This window comes from Struthio camelus, chromosome 3 (genome assembly GCF_040807025.1).
Source record: "Struthio camelus isolate bStrCam1 chromosome 3, bStrCam1.hap1, whole genome shotgun sequence".
Lineage (NCBI taxonomy): Eukaryota > Metazoa > Chordata > Aves > Struthioniformes > Struthionidae > Struthio > Struthio camelus.
Window position 1 is genome coordinate 122,579,804 of NC_090944.1, and position 13,588 is coordinate 122,593,391.

At 39.6% G+C, this 13,588-nt stretch overlaps 1 protein-coding gene across 4 annotated transcripts in view; it reads left to right on the forward strand.

Moving 5' to 3' along the window:
- Positions 1 to 209: 209 nt before the first annotated feature.
- Positions 210 to 13,588, forward strand: part of FSHR (follicle stimulating hormone receptor) — a 92,776-nt gene continuing 79,397 nt past the window's right edge. For 2 of the 4 annotated variants that reach the window (XM_068940021.1, XM_068940024.1), the window contains exon 1: positions 233 to 440. In XM_068940021.1, coding sequence (XP_068796122.1) covers positions 256 to 440 — 185 coding nt within the window. In that variant the 5' untranslated portion in view covers positions 233 to 255. Of the gene's footprint in view, positions 441 to 13,588 lie in introns of all 4 variants that reach the window. The other 2 variants (XM_068940023.1, XM_068940025.1) reach the window with 2 other exon arrangements.

Below are 13,588 nucleotides of genomic sequence, written 5' to 3' on the forward strand. Positions count from 1 at the left end.
CAAAAGTCCTACGGCTAGCTCAGTTAGGCCATGATTTCACTACTTAAAATATAAAATAAGTTTGGCTTGGAAACTCAGCGTTGCTTCTCTTCGTCCTCACTCTAAGACCCTAAAGGATCACAGGCCATGAACTGAAACTTGCATAGAAGTCATCCCCTAGGAATCACATGATCCATCTCAGCTTTTAGGGCGGATCTTCAATTAAGGGAGTCACTCTTAGTTGCACAGGGAACTTGCTGCAGTCCCTTCTTCTAGATGGAGGAGAAGGGAACAGATGTAGAAACAGACATGTCTCTTATTTTTGCCTATTTACTGGTTTTCCTGGCTGGCTGCTCTGGTTGTCAGCATCACACGTGTCACTGCTCTGGCAGGATATTCATTTGTCAGGAGAGCAAGGTGATCCAGATTCCACGGGACATTCCCAAGAACTCCACTGAACTGTAAGTAGGGAAAGGGAACGGTTGCAAGCAGCAGCTTTGTTGTTGTTGTTTTAAATAAACTGCTCTCTGGCAAGCCAAGAATCAGTTTTGTAGGGAATCACTCAAGAGTCTTGTACCGGCTGTTTGAAAAGCGCAGCAGTTCCTCTGACATTCTTTAAATTACAACTTGAAATGTCTCTCTGTTACTGTTATGTTCATTTTAAGATCTCTGTTAAGAAAAGATACGGTATTTTATAATGCAACGTATAGAGGAAACTTTAAACAAGCCTCCTCGGCACTGTAACAGTAATTTGAAGCATAAAGTGTAAGCTTTCTTTACAGCTCGCTTTAGCATTATTGAAATGTGTGGTACAACTTGTCTGCCCCAAACAACTTGATGAGCGTTCCTGTTTGCACTGCAGGAACTTCGCAAAGGTTTGTATTTATTTGCCAAGAAGAAATTTCTTGTTCTCATTTGAAACTGTGAAGACATTTAAAAAAAAAAAAAAACTAATAAGGATTCAGAGTGTGACTCTCCTGTATCAAAGAAGTAGTATGACTGCATTTGGTGAGAAGGAACAATGTAAAGATACAGTACTGTATTACTCAAGAAGGAGTTTTGTCTATCTTAAGGCTTCTCTTTGTTTTCCATAAACATGACATAACATGAAAAATGCTGCATGGCAACTGTTTTCTGTGTCAGTAACACAGGCTAGCAAGAGAATTCACAGAATGGCAAATATTTTAGCAGTCCAAGTGATTGTTTTACTCTCTAATTTTTTTTTTATAGCAAGTTATATCACCTCATATAACACCGATTACATACACCCACAGCCATCTAACATCATTAAGACCTAAAGCAAAATGAAGGCAGCAGTCCTGGATAAACTCTGTTATTAATAACTGGAGCAGCAAGTTTGGAGAGAGGGTATGAGGAGGAATGGTATGTCACTAGCCTGATCTTACAGACCATAATATTATCAGTGCTATGCTATGCTACAGTTTTTCTAGTGGAGAAGTTTCCTTTAATTGAGAAGGAGTAGTCATTATGTTCAGTGAATAAGTAGGTTAAAGTAGACTGTGGTGAAAACTTGAGAAAAATATCTGAATTAACTGCAGAAGGTCAGTAAAAGTTTAAATCAATCTCACAACTAGAGGAAAAAATAATCCATTTGTGATTTAGGTCATCTAAATCCTGAGTGAACCATACTCCAGGTATTTTGTTTAATTTTGCTTTGATTGTTTCTTTAGATTACACAGTTAAGGTCTGCCTTCTTGGGATTAAGCAAAATCATTCTACAATTATTTCTGAAAAGAAATAGAGTTTTATATCACTAAAAGGAACCTGTTAGTAAGTGGAATTTGTTTGCAGTGGATACTTGTTAACTTTTCAAGAGTTTGTTGAGGTTGCTAGTATCTCAGAATGACTCTATGTTCCCTGAAACAGCTGAGTAGGACATTAGTGTGACTGAAAAAAAGAAAAAAGGATTCACTTCTTGAAGTGTTTTATAAATATTAGCGTCAGAATCTCTTCAGCTGATTCTCTTCTCATTTGCACCAACTTTTGGTTCCTCAGGAGATAATTCTCATCCCATTAAATCAGTGATAGTCCTGGGATTGATTTCATCCTGGTTAAAGAATTTGTCCATAAAAACTCCGTGAAGTTACTTCTGATATATCAAGTATTAATGTGAATAAGCTTGATACATTAGCTGAAGAGTTAAGTGACGGATAAGCCTTAGGTTTTCATTCAAGGTTAAAAGAGGGGCTATAAAAAGGTGCCTTCCTACAGTCACATCTGTATGCTGAAGGCCCAGTGGGTTGATTCAGCTGGCTAAGATAAGGTTTACTGCTCCAGCTGCTGTGGCAACACACTGTTGGTAACAGAGAATAAAAAACCTCAAGGAGTCACAGGGCCTGTAAAACCCGTGCAACAGCTTGAGCATAGATGGCCACAGTGTCCAACAGTCTTGCATAGGACACAAGCACAGACATGTTTCTACTATAAGTACAGCTCCTGCACAGTGAATTCTTTCATTTAGGAAAGAATTCTGGGAAGATGCTGGATGCTGTGGTCTATTTACCTTTGACATAAGGGGCAGGAGTCCTCTTCAGTAGGCTCTTCACCTTCTCTTTGTGGCCTTGATAGCTTTCCTACTAATGTCATTTAGATGTTGAATGATACACAGGCGAAAGCTTTGGAGTGAGAACAGGAGCCTGATAAGCCTTAGGTGTGTTTGAAGAGGGAGCACTTCCCTATTTCTGTGTTTTTCTGCCTCACCATGGCTGTTTCAGTGAATACAATGGTACGTGGCAACCAGCTGGGTCACTTACTGAGAAAAGTCAGGATGAAGGTAAAAATATGGCCATCTCAGACCAATCAACTGTTATCTCTGTTCTTTGCCATGGACTTTTTTTTTTTTTTTTCCTTTAGGTCTGTGGCCTTGGCATGTGCTGCCAGGATCTTTTTTGTAACCAGTTTGTTGAGGGTGAGCGCTCACACTCAGCAGTGAGCGTGAGCTTTGCCGCATGGTATAAGAGTTGCGATTTTTGCTTCTAGTTGGCTTGGCACCTGCTTTAGCATGTGTGTCAGAGCAGGAAGGGTTGGCAGTCTCACTTTCTGAGCGACTCCTGTTTGTACTTAACATATTGTAACAGAGCAGGGACCAGAAACAATGGGTTTTCGTTCCTTTTCTCATTGCCATGTCTGCTGCTCAGCTTGCCCGCCAAAATCTTGGGAGGAACGTTATGCTTCAGTTTGTATGTTGCTACTTGCAGATCTGAGAATACTGTGCGGTTGGCATGCGCCAAGTGTTTTCAGGAGAAGACTGTGGTGGTTAGGTGTTTTGTTTTATAATATTTGCCTGGAAGAGGAGTTAGAAGTATTTTTGGCATTTCTCGTAGATACTGAAACGTCTGTGAGGAATATGGATGGTTTATAGTGGGATGGATTATAATTCTGGAGGTAATCCATGAGAAAGCAAAGGCAGAAAGTTCAGATGGGAAACAGGTTCATTGTGTCAAAATGTTAACTATTAATTAACTCACAAAGTCAGAGAGTAAGGAAATAAGTGAGTCATCAAGTAAGGAGTCACTTAAAACAGTTTACTCCCTGGAGATTTAAAAGCTGTTCTTAAAATCTGGTGTAAAGCTTTGCAACCCATTCTTCTGATTATTTTCTAAGATTGCATTTAGTCATTGGAGATCTTGCTTCAAGAAAGTAACATGAACGAAAATAGTTTGCTCTCAGAATGGAAGGGATACTTCTTTAGATTTAGCAACATACTTCAAGCAGAAATGTATCTGTGTATCTGTTGTTCACGTTCAACTGAAAATACACTTGTATTTCCAAGAAATGACAGGAAAATTTACTCCTCTCTTACAGCACCCTTCCTTGCTATTGGGCTTCTCACCTGAGAAGTATCTTGCATCACTTTCACAATATCCCAGTGAAACAGAGACCTGTACCTCAGCAGTTGAGGTGCACCCTTTGGACAGTAGAATATACTTTTTATTTGACAAAATAAAGCACCGATACTAGGCGGCTGAAGAAGGGAAGTGAAAAAGGCTGCTTTGTCTAAGTCAGCTTGCAATCATATAAAGTTGTGTGAGACAAATATTAACGTCAGTATTTTATCTGAATACTGAGATGCACGCTTTTACAAAAAGTATCAGGAAAGCAGATTTGGTCATACTGTATTCACTATGCTCCTGTTCAGAAATATGGATCAGGTCAGTGTACACTAAAGATAAACTGTCTCCAGTCCAGTTACTTGCCTAGTTTTCTGCTGCACCTGAACTTTACTGTCCTGATGATTAGCCCACTTTAGTGGGTATAATACTTATACAATGCACAGTAGCATGGATACGTTGACCAGTTGGTACATTCTACCTGACTGATTCCAGAGAGAGCAGAGATGTTATAAGAAACTTCTTTAGAGGATGGAGGCTCCTCAAAGAAAGCTTGCAAAGTTGGATTTGTGATTCAGCAAATCTTAAAAATTCCCTTGTGAGCCTTTTTGTGAAAAGCTGTTTTAATATGTTAGCTTGCCAGAGACTTTAGCAGGTGAGTGGTGCTAGCTTTAGAAGTGAGCAAGATGATAGACCAACCCCACTGGCAATAATTTCAACCTTTAGGGCACCCATCTGTCAAAATTCCAGCTCAGTTGAGAAAGGTGGGGGGGGGGGAGGAGAGAGAGGGAGAAAACTACAGGTAGAATAAATAAGGCTTGATCACATTGTGCTTTGTATTTTAAAATCCGTTCTCCAGCTTCACTAACTGACTTAGCCATTGACACAGCAGTTTAAAAGTATATTATTTAGAATGTTTTATCCCAAGCGTCTGCAAACTATAAACATTGGATTTCTTCTCGCCCTCTGCATAGGTGTTTTTGTACAGTTCTTCAAGGATATTTATTTTAGACTATCAGGTCAAGGCTGAGTAGATGTCTGACCACTGAAACGGTGGCTGTCTTGAAATAGCAAATTCTTTGTTATGTATTAAATGAATTAGATGTGCAAGATTCCTGAGAAATAGTGCTGCAGTTACTATTCACATCGTTTCTAGTCTATTATTGACAACTACAGTTTGATTTCCCCCCTCCCCCCCCCCCCCCCAAAGTTGAAACTATATTGAAACCTGCAAACAATTGCAGTTCTTATTCAGGATTGGTGTCCTAGCCTTCATCTAAGAAAGAGCATGGAGAGGATAAACTAGACAAACAAAATGAAGACCCCTGAAGCTTTCAGATGTGGGTGCATATGTTCTGGTTAGTTATGTAGTTAATCTATAAATCCATACATTATCAGAAAGACATGAAAATATTTGTGTAACTAGAGCATAATAGATGTTGTCTAAAACTTTTACCTTTTTTTTTTTCTTTTTTTTTCTTTCCTCCTTTAACAAGCTCACTTTCTACCAGGTAGAGGCGGAGGTGGAGATAAACATTTACTGTTGGTGTTACATTCTTCTCACTTCAAATTTATGATTGGTTCATTCTTTGAAGCAGAAAGCAATAGGGCTTGCTGTATGATCACTGGCTGTAGATTGCTGGAGAGCTATAATGCTTATACTGGATTCTGTATTTGATATTTTCATTGGGAGGATAAGAAATAAGCAAAGCATAAAAGACAATAAAGAAAAGGCCCACGGAAGGAAATGATACTAAAGAAGAATAACAAACTTTGCAGGGCAGATCATCAGCTAGTTTAAATTACCAGGCACATTTCTCTATAGAAACATCCATCCAACTTCCAAAGCTTTGAAAACCCTTTTCAGCACAACACACCTCTGCAGCAAGAGGAGTTGCTATGCGTTGCAGTAGGTCTCTGCTGACTTACTCCTGATACAGCAGTGCACGGACTTGACTTTCATCTGACTTAGATGCATCACGTTGCAGTCGTTATGAGAGATATCTCATTCATTCTGAAGGTGTAGATGTGTCTGCATGCGTATATACTGTATCTTTGAAATGAGTATGCATTCACCTGAAATGTAATGGCAAGCACATGACTTCTTAAATCACTACGCTTTTCAAGGTGAAAAGACAGGAACAGACCTTGTTTTGTGTATGACATTTGGAGGCTACCAAAGCCTTATACCAGCCTGATGCCCTTCACTAGGATCAGCTACAGACAGCCTCTCCTACTCTACCAGTACTTTTACAAGTCATGGCTTTTCCAGCAGCCTCTATTCCCCCACACACAGAGAAATAGATTTGGTTCCACATGAAAAAACATGAAGTCAGGTTGCAGTCTGCTTGGAGCAGCTCAGCACCCTTTGAGTTCTGCCTGTCCAAAGAGGTGTCCCTGAGACAGTATGCATTTCTGCTCTCTCCAACCAAAGTTATGGCTTTATTCTTTACTAAGAATAGATTACTCATTTGAAGAGCTTAAGTCGTACAATGTTACGGTCACACAGAAGTGCACTGAAGGATATTCCAGTGTCTCTAAAACAGAAGTTACTGAAGCACTGCTGTATGATCTCTGAAAGCCCCAGTCCATGAAAGGACAAGCAATTCTAATTTCAAACTACAAGCCTGGGGAGAGAAATACTGCTCTTGGACTTCAGCGGTGAGGGGCTCTTCTATTCTTTCTAGGTCGTCTTGGGTTAGTGAGAAAGAGACAAATTTACAGAGAAATGATGTTCACAATCAAAGATTTGGGTAAAGATTTGTTAATGAAGTAGAATCTGATTTTTATATTGGCTCACATACTGTCCTAAGCATGCAAAGAGCTGGGCCCCATGTCGTATTCGCACATGTCGTAGACCAGATGTATAACCTTGAATGGATTCTTGGGACTGGTCAGCTCTTTGTCCTGCAACCAAGCATCCCTGTTAGACACTCCGGTTATATTCTACTTCAGTTTTTCTATTTATAAAAAGTCATAATTTGCCTATTGAACCAGCTTGCTATCAGTGTTTTTATAAAGCTGTTGGAAGATTAAACTAATCATATATAGATATTGTGTTTTATTCTCTCATCTCTAATGGGATATCTTCGTGTTGGGTGCCTCCCCATTCAAATTTTGTTCCATTTTGTTATAACCTAGGAGAGTTTAACAATAATATTATTCATGAGATGTGAGCTGGTAAATACCAAGGCTTAGTGCAGAGCCACAGCAAGAGAGAAAAGCCCTGTAAGATCAGAAATAAGTAGACCTTACTCTAGAATGTGGTTAAAATGGAGAAATTGTTAACCTGAGGAGACAGTTTAAAGTAGTACGGAACTAACTCTTTTATTCCTCTAATAAGAATATGGATGACAAAACAGACTGGAGGATTCATGAATTTGCAGCGTTATGTAGCAGCTAATTTTTCTTTGCCCTGAACGGTATGCACACTAAACCCTTCAATGGTATAGATCATTTCCTAGCTTCATTTAGTCCCCGTACTGTGACTTCATAAAATTCATCAATTTTCACTGCATGGTATTAAAACAGTATATTTTAGAGTCTGTTGCCTTCTCTTTTCCTACCCTTAAACTGTATTAACTTCACCCCTCTTACCTCCCAGGCAGGCCAAGACACATTGGTGCAGGGAATCCTATTGATATGCGAATGTGAACATTGTTAGCTAGTAGAGTAGAGCGTAGTTAGAGCTCTGGGGTAAAACTTTGAAGAGCGCTGTTCTAAGTTTGAAAGACACAAAGCTTTTCAGGTGTTTACCTGCTTCTGTTGCAGTTGTTCAGCTTGGTTGACTTGCCCTCCTATTCCTTATATAGAGAGCTCAGGGTATTTATACGGAGGTAGATGCGGAAAGCTGTGGGTTTCTCTCTCTTGTGCTCTGATATAACAGGATACAAGCTGCTGTGCTCTAAGAGCTGTAAAGCCGGAAGAGTTCACCCATTTTCCATTTATCTGCATTTATCCATGCAATATACTTTCAACCCCTCACTAAGTTTTATAAATGACATCTTGGGAAGTCATCAGTTAATCGCTTCCTAGATCTGGCCCTTAGCAAAGCCATATCAGTGTTGAAGTGCTGGAGAACAGAGCTTAGATCTCCTTCAAAATCTAGGCCATGCCACCTCTTTTAACTGAAATATTTAGCCTTCCAGCAGTATTGCTAGCGTATGATGGAGAAGCGATCTCCAATGGAAGACATTTTTAAAGTGCTAGATTGAATTCCTCAAGAAGAGTACATTTGGAAAGAAATGTGTTATCCGATAAGTCTGTAGAAGGTCTATTGTGCAGCTCAAGAGTTTTTCTTACAGATGCCAGAGGGTTCCAAGTGGGTTGACCTGTCACTGAAAATATTAGGTACGTTGAAATCTCAGCAAGAGAGATGAAAGAGAATGGATGAGGAATGCTAGAGGAACGGAGAGAACAGTTGTATGGAAGAGAGATTATAAAGTGAATATACTGTTCTGAATGGGATAACTGCCCTAAATGCCCCCCGTTTGTCTGTGTGAGGGAGGTTCTGCAAAGCCAAACTGAGTTATCTAGCAGAGTGAAGAAAAACAAATAAACCTCTGTTAGACCCTGAACTGAGGACTGAAAGAAGTCCCTGTGAAGTTTACCTTGTTTCAGATAATCTCTTCTAATTTTACAGCTCTTTGTTGTTAATTTTGCTCAACTTTCCTGAATGTCCTACAGGAAGCTAAAAGATAATTGGGATAGGATCACAGCAACTAATTTAAATTGTCATAGCTTCATCAACTTCAGTGGAAAGAACTAAGATCACTTTCGTTGTCTGGTGATCAGGACCTCTGCCAGCCACATGTTAATTTTGATAGTGGTTGATTGGTAATTAATTTGTGTGGGGTGGTAAACAAGATACTTTGGGCACAGAAGACGCGCATTATTTTTCGTAATGGTCTATTAGTTTTACACTGTGCGGGGCAAGCACTTTGATAGGAAAAGCACTTTTCATTATTTAAGACCTTGACTTTTCCAGACAAAACCCATAAATTATTTCACACTCTTTGCCTGTAGTTTGATTAGACTGCTCTTATTAGCCAGGGAAATTTAAGTCATTAAAATGAAGCTTATTTGAAATTATAGGTCAGAGACAAGACTGAATTTCACATGTGAGTATAGAAAATGATTTCTTGTAAATTGTCTTGCATAAGCTGCAAAAAGGAGGCTAACTGCTGTCTTTGCTCAGGTGCAGCTTCCTTGATGTCTAGGGTCAGAATAACTTGTGATTTGTTTGCTTTGCATAATATTTTCCTCCAGACATCCTTACAAGTTTCAGGGGCTCAGCCTGAAAGATATGAATGCTTCTTATCTCCCATTACCTTATCAGGCCGTTCCATGTATTTGTTTCTGGTTAGCTAGAGGAGAATTTACAGACTGTTTTTATATGCAGAGGGAGACACGTTTCTGAGTGAAATGAAAACAGACTTCAAACCACCAGAATATGAAGAAGTCTTTGTTTTTCGTAAGTACCCTTCCACAACTTCTGAGCTTTCTGAGGCTGTCGTTGCCTGTGCTAGCCAACTAGTAAGGTATCTTTGACTGTAACGTTTTCAAAACTTGACATAGACAAGGCAGTCCAGGCTTCAAACATGCACCAGCTGAGTGAGCTGCAAGTGGACGTTTTTGCCTTCTGTCCCCTCTTGCCTACGTGGGAATCCTAGCAGTTGCTAGTCAGCATTTTGTCATATTACACCTGGAAGTCCTGTTTTGTGAGTACTGCCCTGGTAATGTTTCTGCTAACATAAAATTTTCAGATAATGTGACTGAGGATGCGATTTCCGATTCAATTTTTTGTCTGAATATAGTCAGTTAGTAATTTGAAAATATTTATTTTTAACTAATCTGTTCATCTTCAGTGGTTTTCCAAAAAACACTGTGAACAAACATGCCATTGGAAAAACAATCAATTTTTCTATGTTTAATTTCTCCTTGGTTTAATGTTGGGTTTCTCTGTGGCACAGGCATCAAATGATTCTTTTTTGTTTTTAGCCCAGAATGATGAAGCCGTGTGGCAAGCTGTGCTGGTCATGTTTAACTATACTAAGAAAAACTTTAATGACACATGCATATTTTGCATACTTTCTTGGTCTTTGTAGTGTTCATATATTGTTTGCATCTTTGAAGCATGAAGACTTGAATATATTGGCTTAAGAGGAAGTTAATAACACTTTTAATAAAGTGGTAGTAGCTTTGAATTCCAAATCCAAACAGGAGTATAAAATTAGAAGCACACATCGGTCTGCTCTCATACCAGGAGAGCGTCTCTGCTCTCAGGAGTGACAATCTCAGTAGGAACTTTGTCAGATCCTTTAGCTTTCAACTTTCTTGAGATTAGTCTTAATCCATGATTCTATGAGTTTAAAATTTGAGAAAAGATTCTTCTATCTCCCCACTTTTACTAAATACGTGCCTAAATACATGGGACGGAATCTCAGTGTTTGGCCAAAATGCCTGGATCTAAATCTTTTTACTGACCTCTGCACTTGAATAATGTTGGAGGTTGCTACTCAATGCTTATCAATTCCTCATGTTTGGAATTCTGTTTAAATTCAAGTTACCTGCATAAGATGTGGAAGAGTGCATCCTTCAGTTTATAGTAGTTCAGCTGTTTTATTTCTAACTCTTTTCATTACTCCTTGGTACTGCCACAGTTACCAATCCTCTCTTAATTGTAGGTTAGTCGTCTGAGAAGAAAGTGAGGGAAGCATTCTGATCCCAGGTTGACAAACAACTTCTGGCTGGTTGCTGCACCTTCAGTCTGTTAGTGCCTCTGAGGGCAGGCCTTGTGTCAAGCGCTTTTCCAGTCTCCTAAACTTCTTGTGGCGTGGATATCCTCCCGGGGGCTGGGCATCTTCTTGTGCTTGTTTCTAGTTTAAACCCTTTGGAAGGGGTAGGTATGAAAGCAGGGAAACATATCCCAACAAAAGAATTTCTTTTCTGCAGACAATTTTGTCACAGTAGAGCCCAAAATAAAGAAGTGCTCATCTTTTGGCCAATTCTCTTACTTACTGTAGACTGATCTCATCTCTCCTTTGTGTCCTGATGCTGGTTAGCACTCTTAGCAGCATAAATCCAGTTCTGCAACTCTCACTTAGTGTTGTATGCTGTACACAACTATCTCCTGGAGCTGGTATATGAGCAAGAACTGCGGAATCACAACTCTTTAAGATGTTTGGGATTTCCCTTTTCTTCTTGTCCCTTTGTTATCTTCTTCCTCAGGTTCCTCTAGACTTCAGAAACCGTTTTTGTGTCCTCTTAATTTTATAGAACTTCTCTATTTATGCATGGCCCAAAGTAAAGGTGATACTTAATATAAGGAATAAAGGAGATTTTTTTTCTTTACATAATTGCTGAGCATTATAAAAAAAAAAAAAAGAAAAAATCAATCATCAAAAATACTTCTTAAATTCACGCTCTGAAGGTAGCAACGCTTCCAAGGGCATGAGCTCCAAGGTATTTTAAATAATTTTCCCTAGAACGAGCACCCAAGAAAAGGGTTTTGGGACAGTATTAAACACTGACTGAAAAGTCATAATGTTTCTCTGGAAACGGAGCTCTTCCTGCTCTTCCTCTTCCTCCAGAGATTTTGTGTAGGGTAGAATATGGAGGGAATATGCTTTGAAGAGCTGGTGAGCAAATTTGAGGATTTAAAGTAGTAGTGTTTAATAAGGAACTAGAATGGCTTTGTAAAGATTGGAAGAGAAAGTGGGTTCTTGTTTACTTAAGAGAGCTTCCAGCATCCTATATGTACATTCTGGATGTAAAACAGAACTGGGGATGATGCAGTGGGATGGCCATGAAGTGAATTCAGCTTTGAAAACAAATCCTTCCAAGACAAGTGAAGGAAACTGTGTGTGTGTGCGTCCGCGTGCACATGCATGTGCACACGCTGCACATATCTGGGGAGTCTCTGTATTAACCTCTTCATCTGTGACTTTGACTCCAGACAAATATGAGAATGAAAAACATTAACGTACGTATGCGGCAGTCTTTGATGAAGTAGCCAAGGCTCAGGTGGAAGAGAATAGTAGTGGAAGGAGGGACTGTCTCCCTTTTCCTTTTGCCAAAATCGGGAACATGGGATGGGAAAAGAGCAATATTTATTTATTTGGTTTTGATTTTCTTAATTAAACAAGATCATCAAATGGCCAGTCTAAGAATTATAATGGCTTTCTTTACACATTTTTCTGAAACCCTTCTCATGGATTTATATTCTGTGCTATGCCCAGGGCTTAGAAATGGTCCCTGGTGTAACATTCTTGCCTGCCTTTGGTTTTCAGAAGTTAAGATTTCCCTGCTAACTTCAGGCTAAGCTTTGATTTCTCTTTTCACTCGTATCGTTATATGATATAAATATATTAGACTGCTGCCTTCAGGTCTTCAGTAAGCATGTTTGGGAAGAGAGCCTCTGTCAAAGGGCGCAGTATTCAGCAGGGGGCGCTTGCACCACTGAGGGCTAGAGGCCCTCACCTAGACAAGAGCGCAAACGTAGCTCCAGCGGTGGAAGCGCTGTCCGTGCTGCTTTCCCTGACATCTCCAGCTCCTCCTCAGCTGCAGAAAAGGAGCACAGATCAGCCAAACCCGTTATGTTCTTCTCGATAACTACTGGGAAGTGATCAGTTCTAAAGAGTTGTTCTTGAGAGTCCAATCTCTCAGCAGAAATATTTATAGACATACAAAAATTTCTGAACAAACAAGGTATTTTTTTTAAAAAAGGAGCTTTATAAAAACCCTTCTTCTAGGGGAGGGCAGAGGGTTGATACTAAAAAATCTGCCATGTCCCTGAAGTCGTCTTTGGCTGTGGAACTGTAGTGGAAGGGGGGGGGGGGGTTTGTTGTTGGTTTGGTTTGGTTTTTTTTTTTTTTTCTGGTGATTGGAGAGTCATAAAAGAAGTACAGACTGTGTCAGAAAATGATAGCAAAACAACAAATGCCCTGACAGAACAACAACTCTCTCTAGGTGGAATTACTGATTTGGGGGAATAGTCACTGTATCCACATCCCTGGAGCTATAATTTCCTATCTGCAATATATTGTTGCCATGGCAGATGAAGCCCAAACCTCATTTTTCAGTCCACTGAAATTGGTGTTAGTGGCCCCTGTGAGGGAATACCGTACAATAAAGTCCGGGGCTTGGTTCCACAAACATCTATACACATCCTAATTGCTCACCCAAGCAGCTCCATTGAGTTCCAGTGGGATGGATCACGGGTGTAAAACTATCCGTCTGTGCATATTTGCAGATTCAGGACTTCATGCCGTTGCTGTAGACAGGAAACGGCTTCAGGGAAGACTAAAATCATTGTTGAAAGCACAAATGAAATATATATTTAATTGTTTAAATTTACGTTAAGTTAGTCGGGAGATCTGAATAGAACTATGTGGAAATTTTATGATTTCCTTAGTATTAGCAAAACTTTTCCATAAATATTAGCTAGTCTCATAATATTCCTGGTACGCAGGTCAACATAATTTTATCCGTTTCACAAAAGGCTAATCTATGGGATGCAAAGGACAAACAGTTTTTCAAGAGTACAGCGTCACAAATCAGTGGCATAGGTGGCGACCTGATTTACCAGATGATGCTCCTATGGCAATATATTTCCATGTAAAAAAACCTCTGGCACATTTATATTCCTTTCTAATAACTATTTCTCATCGAGAAAGACTTTGTGCTCAGCAGCACGGAATGCAGGCCTGCTGTTTTGACTCTCCTAAATAATACAGTACAAAGTCATAGCTCTACTA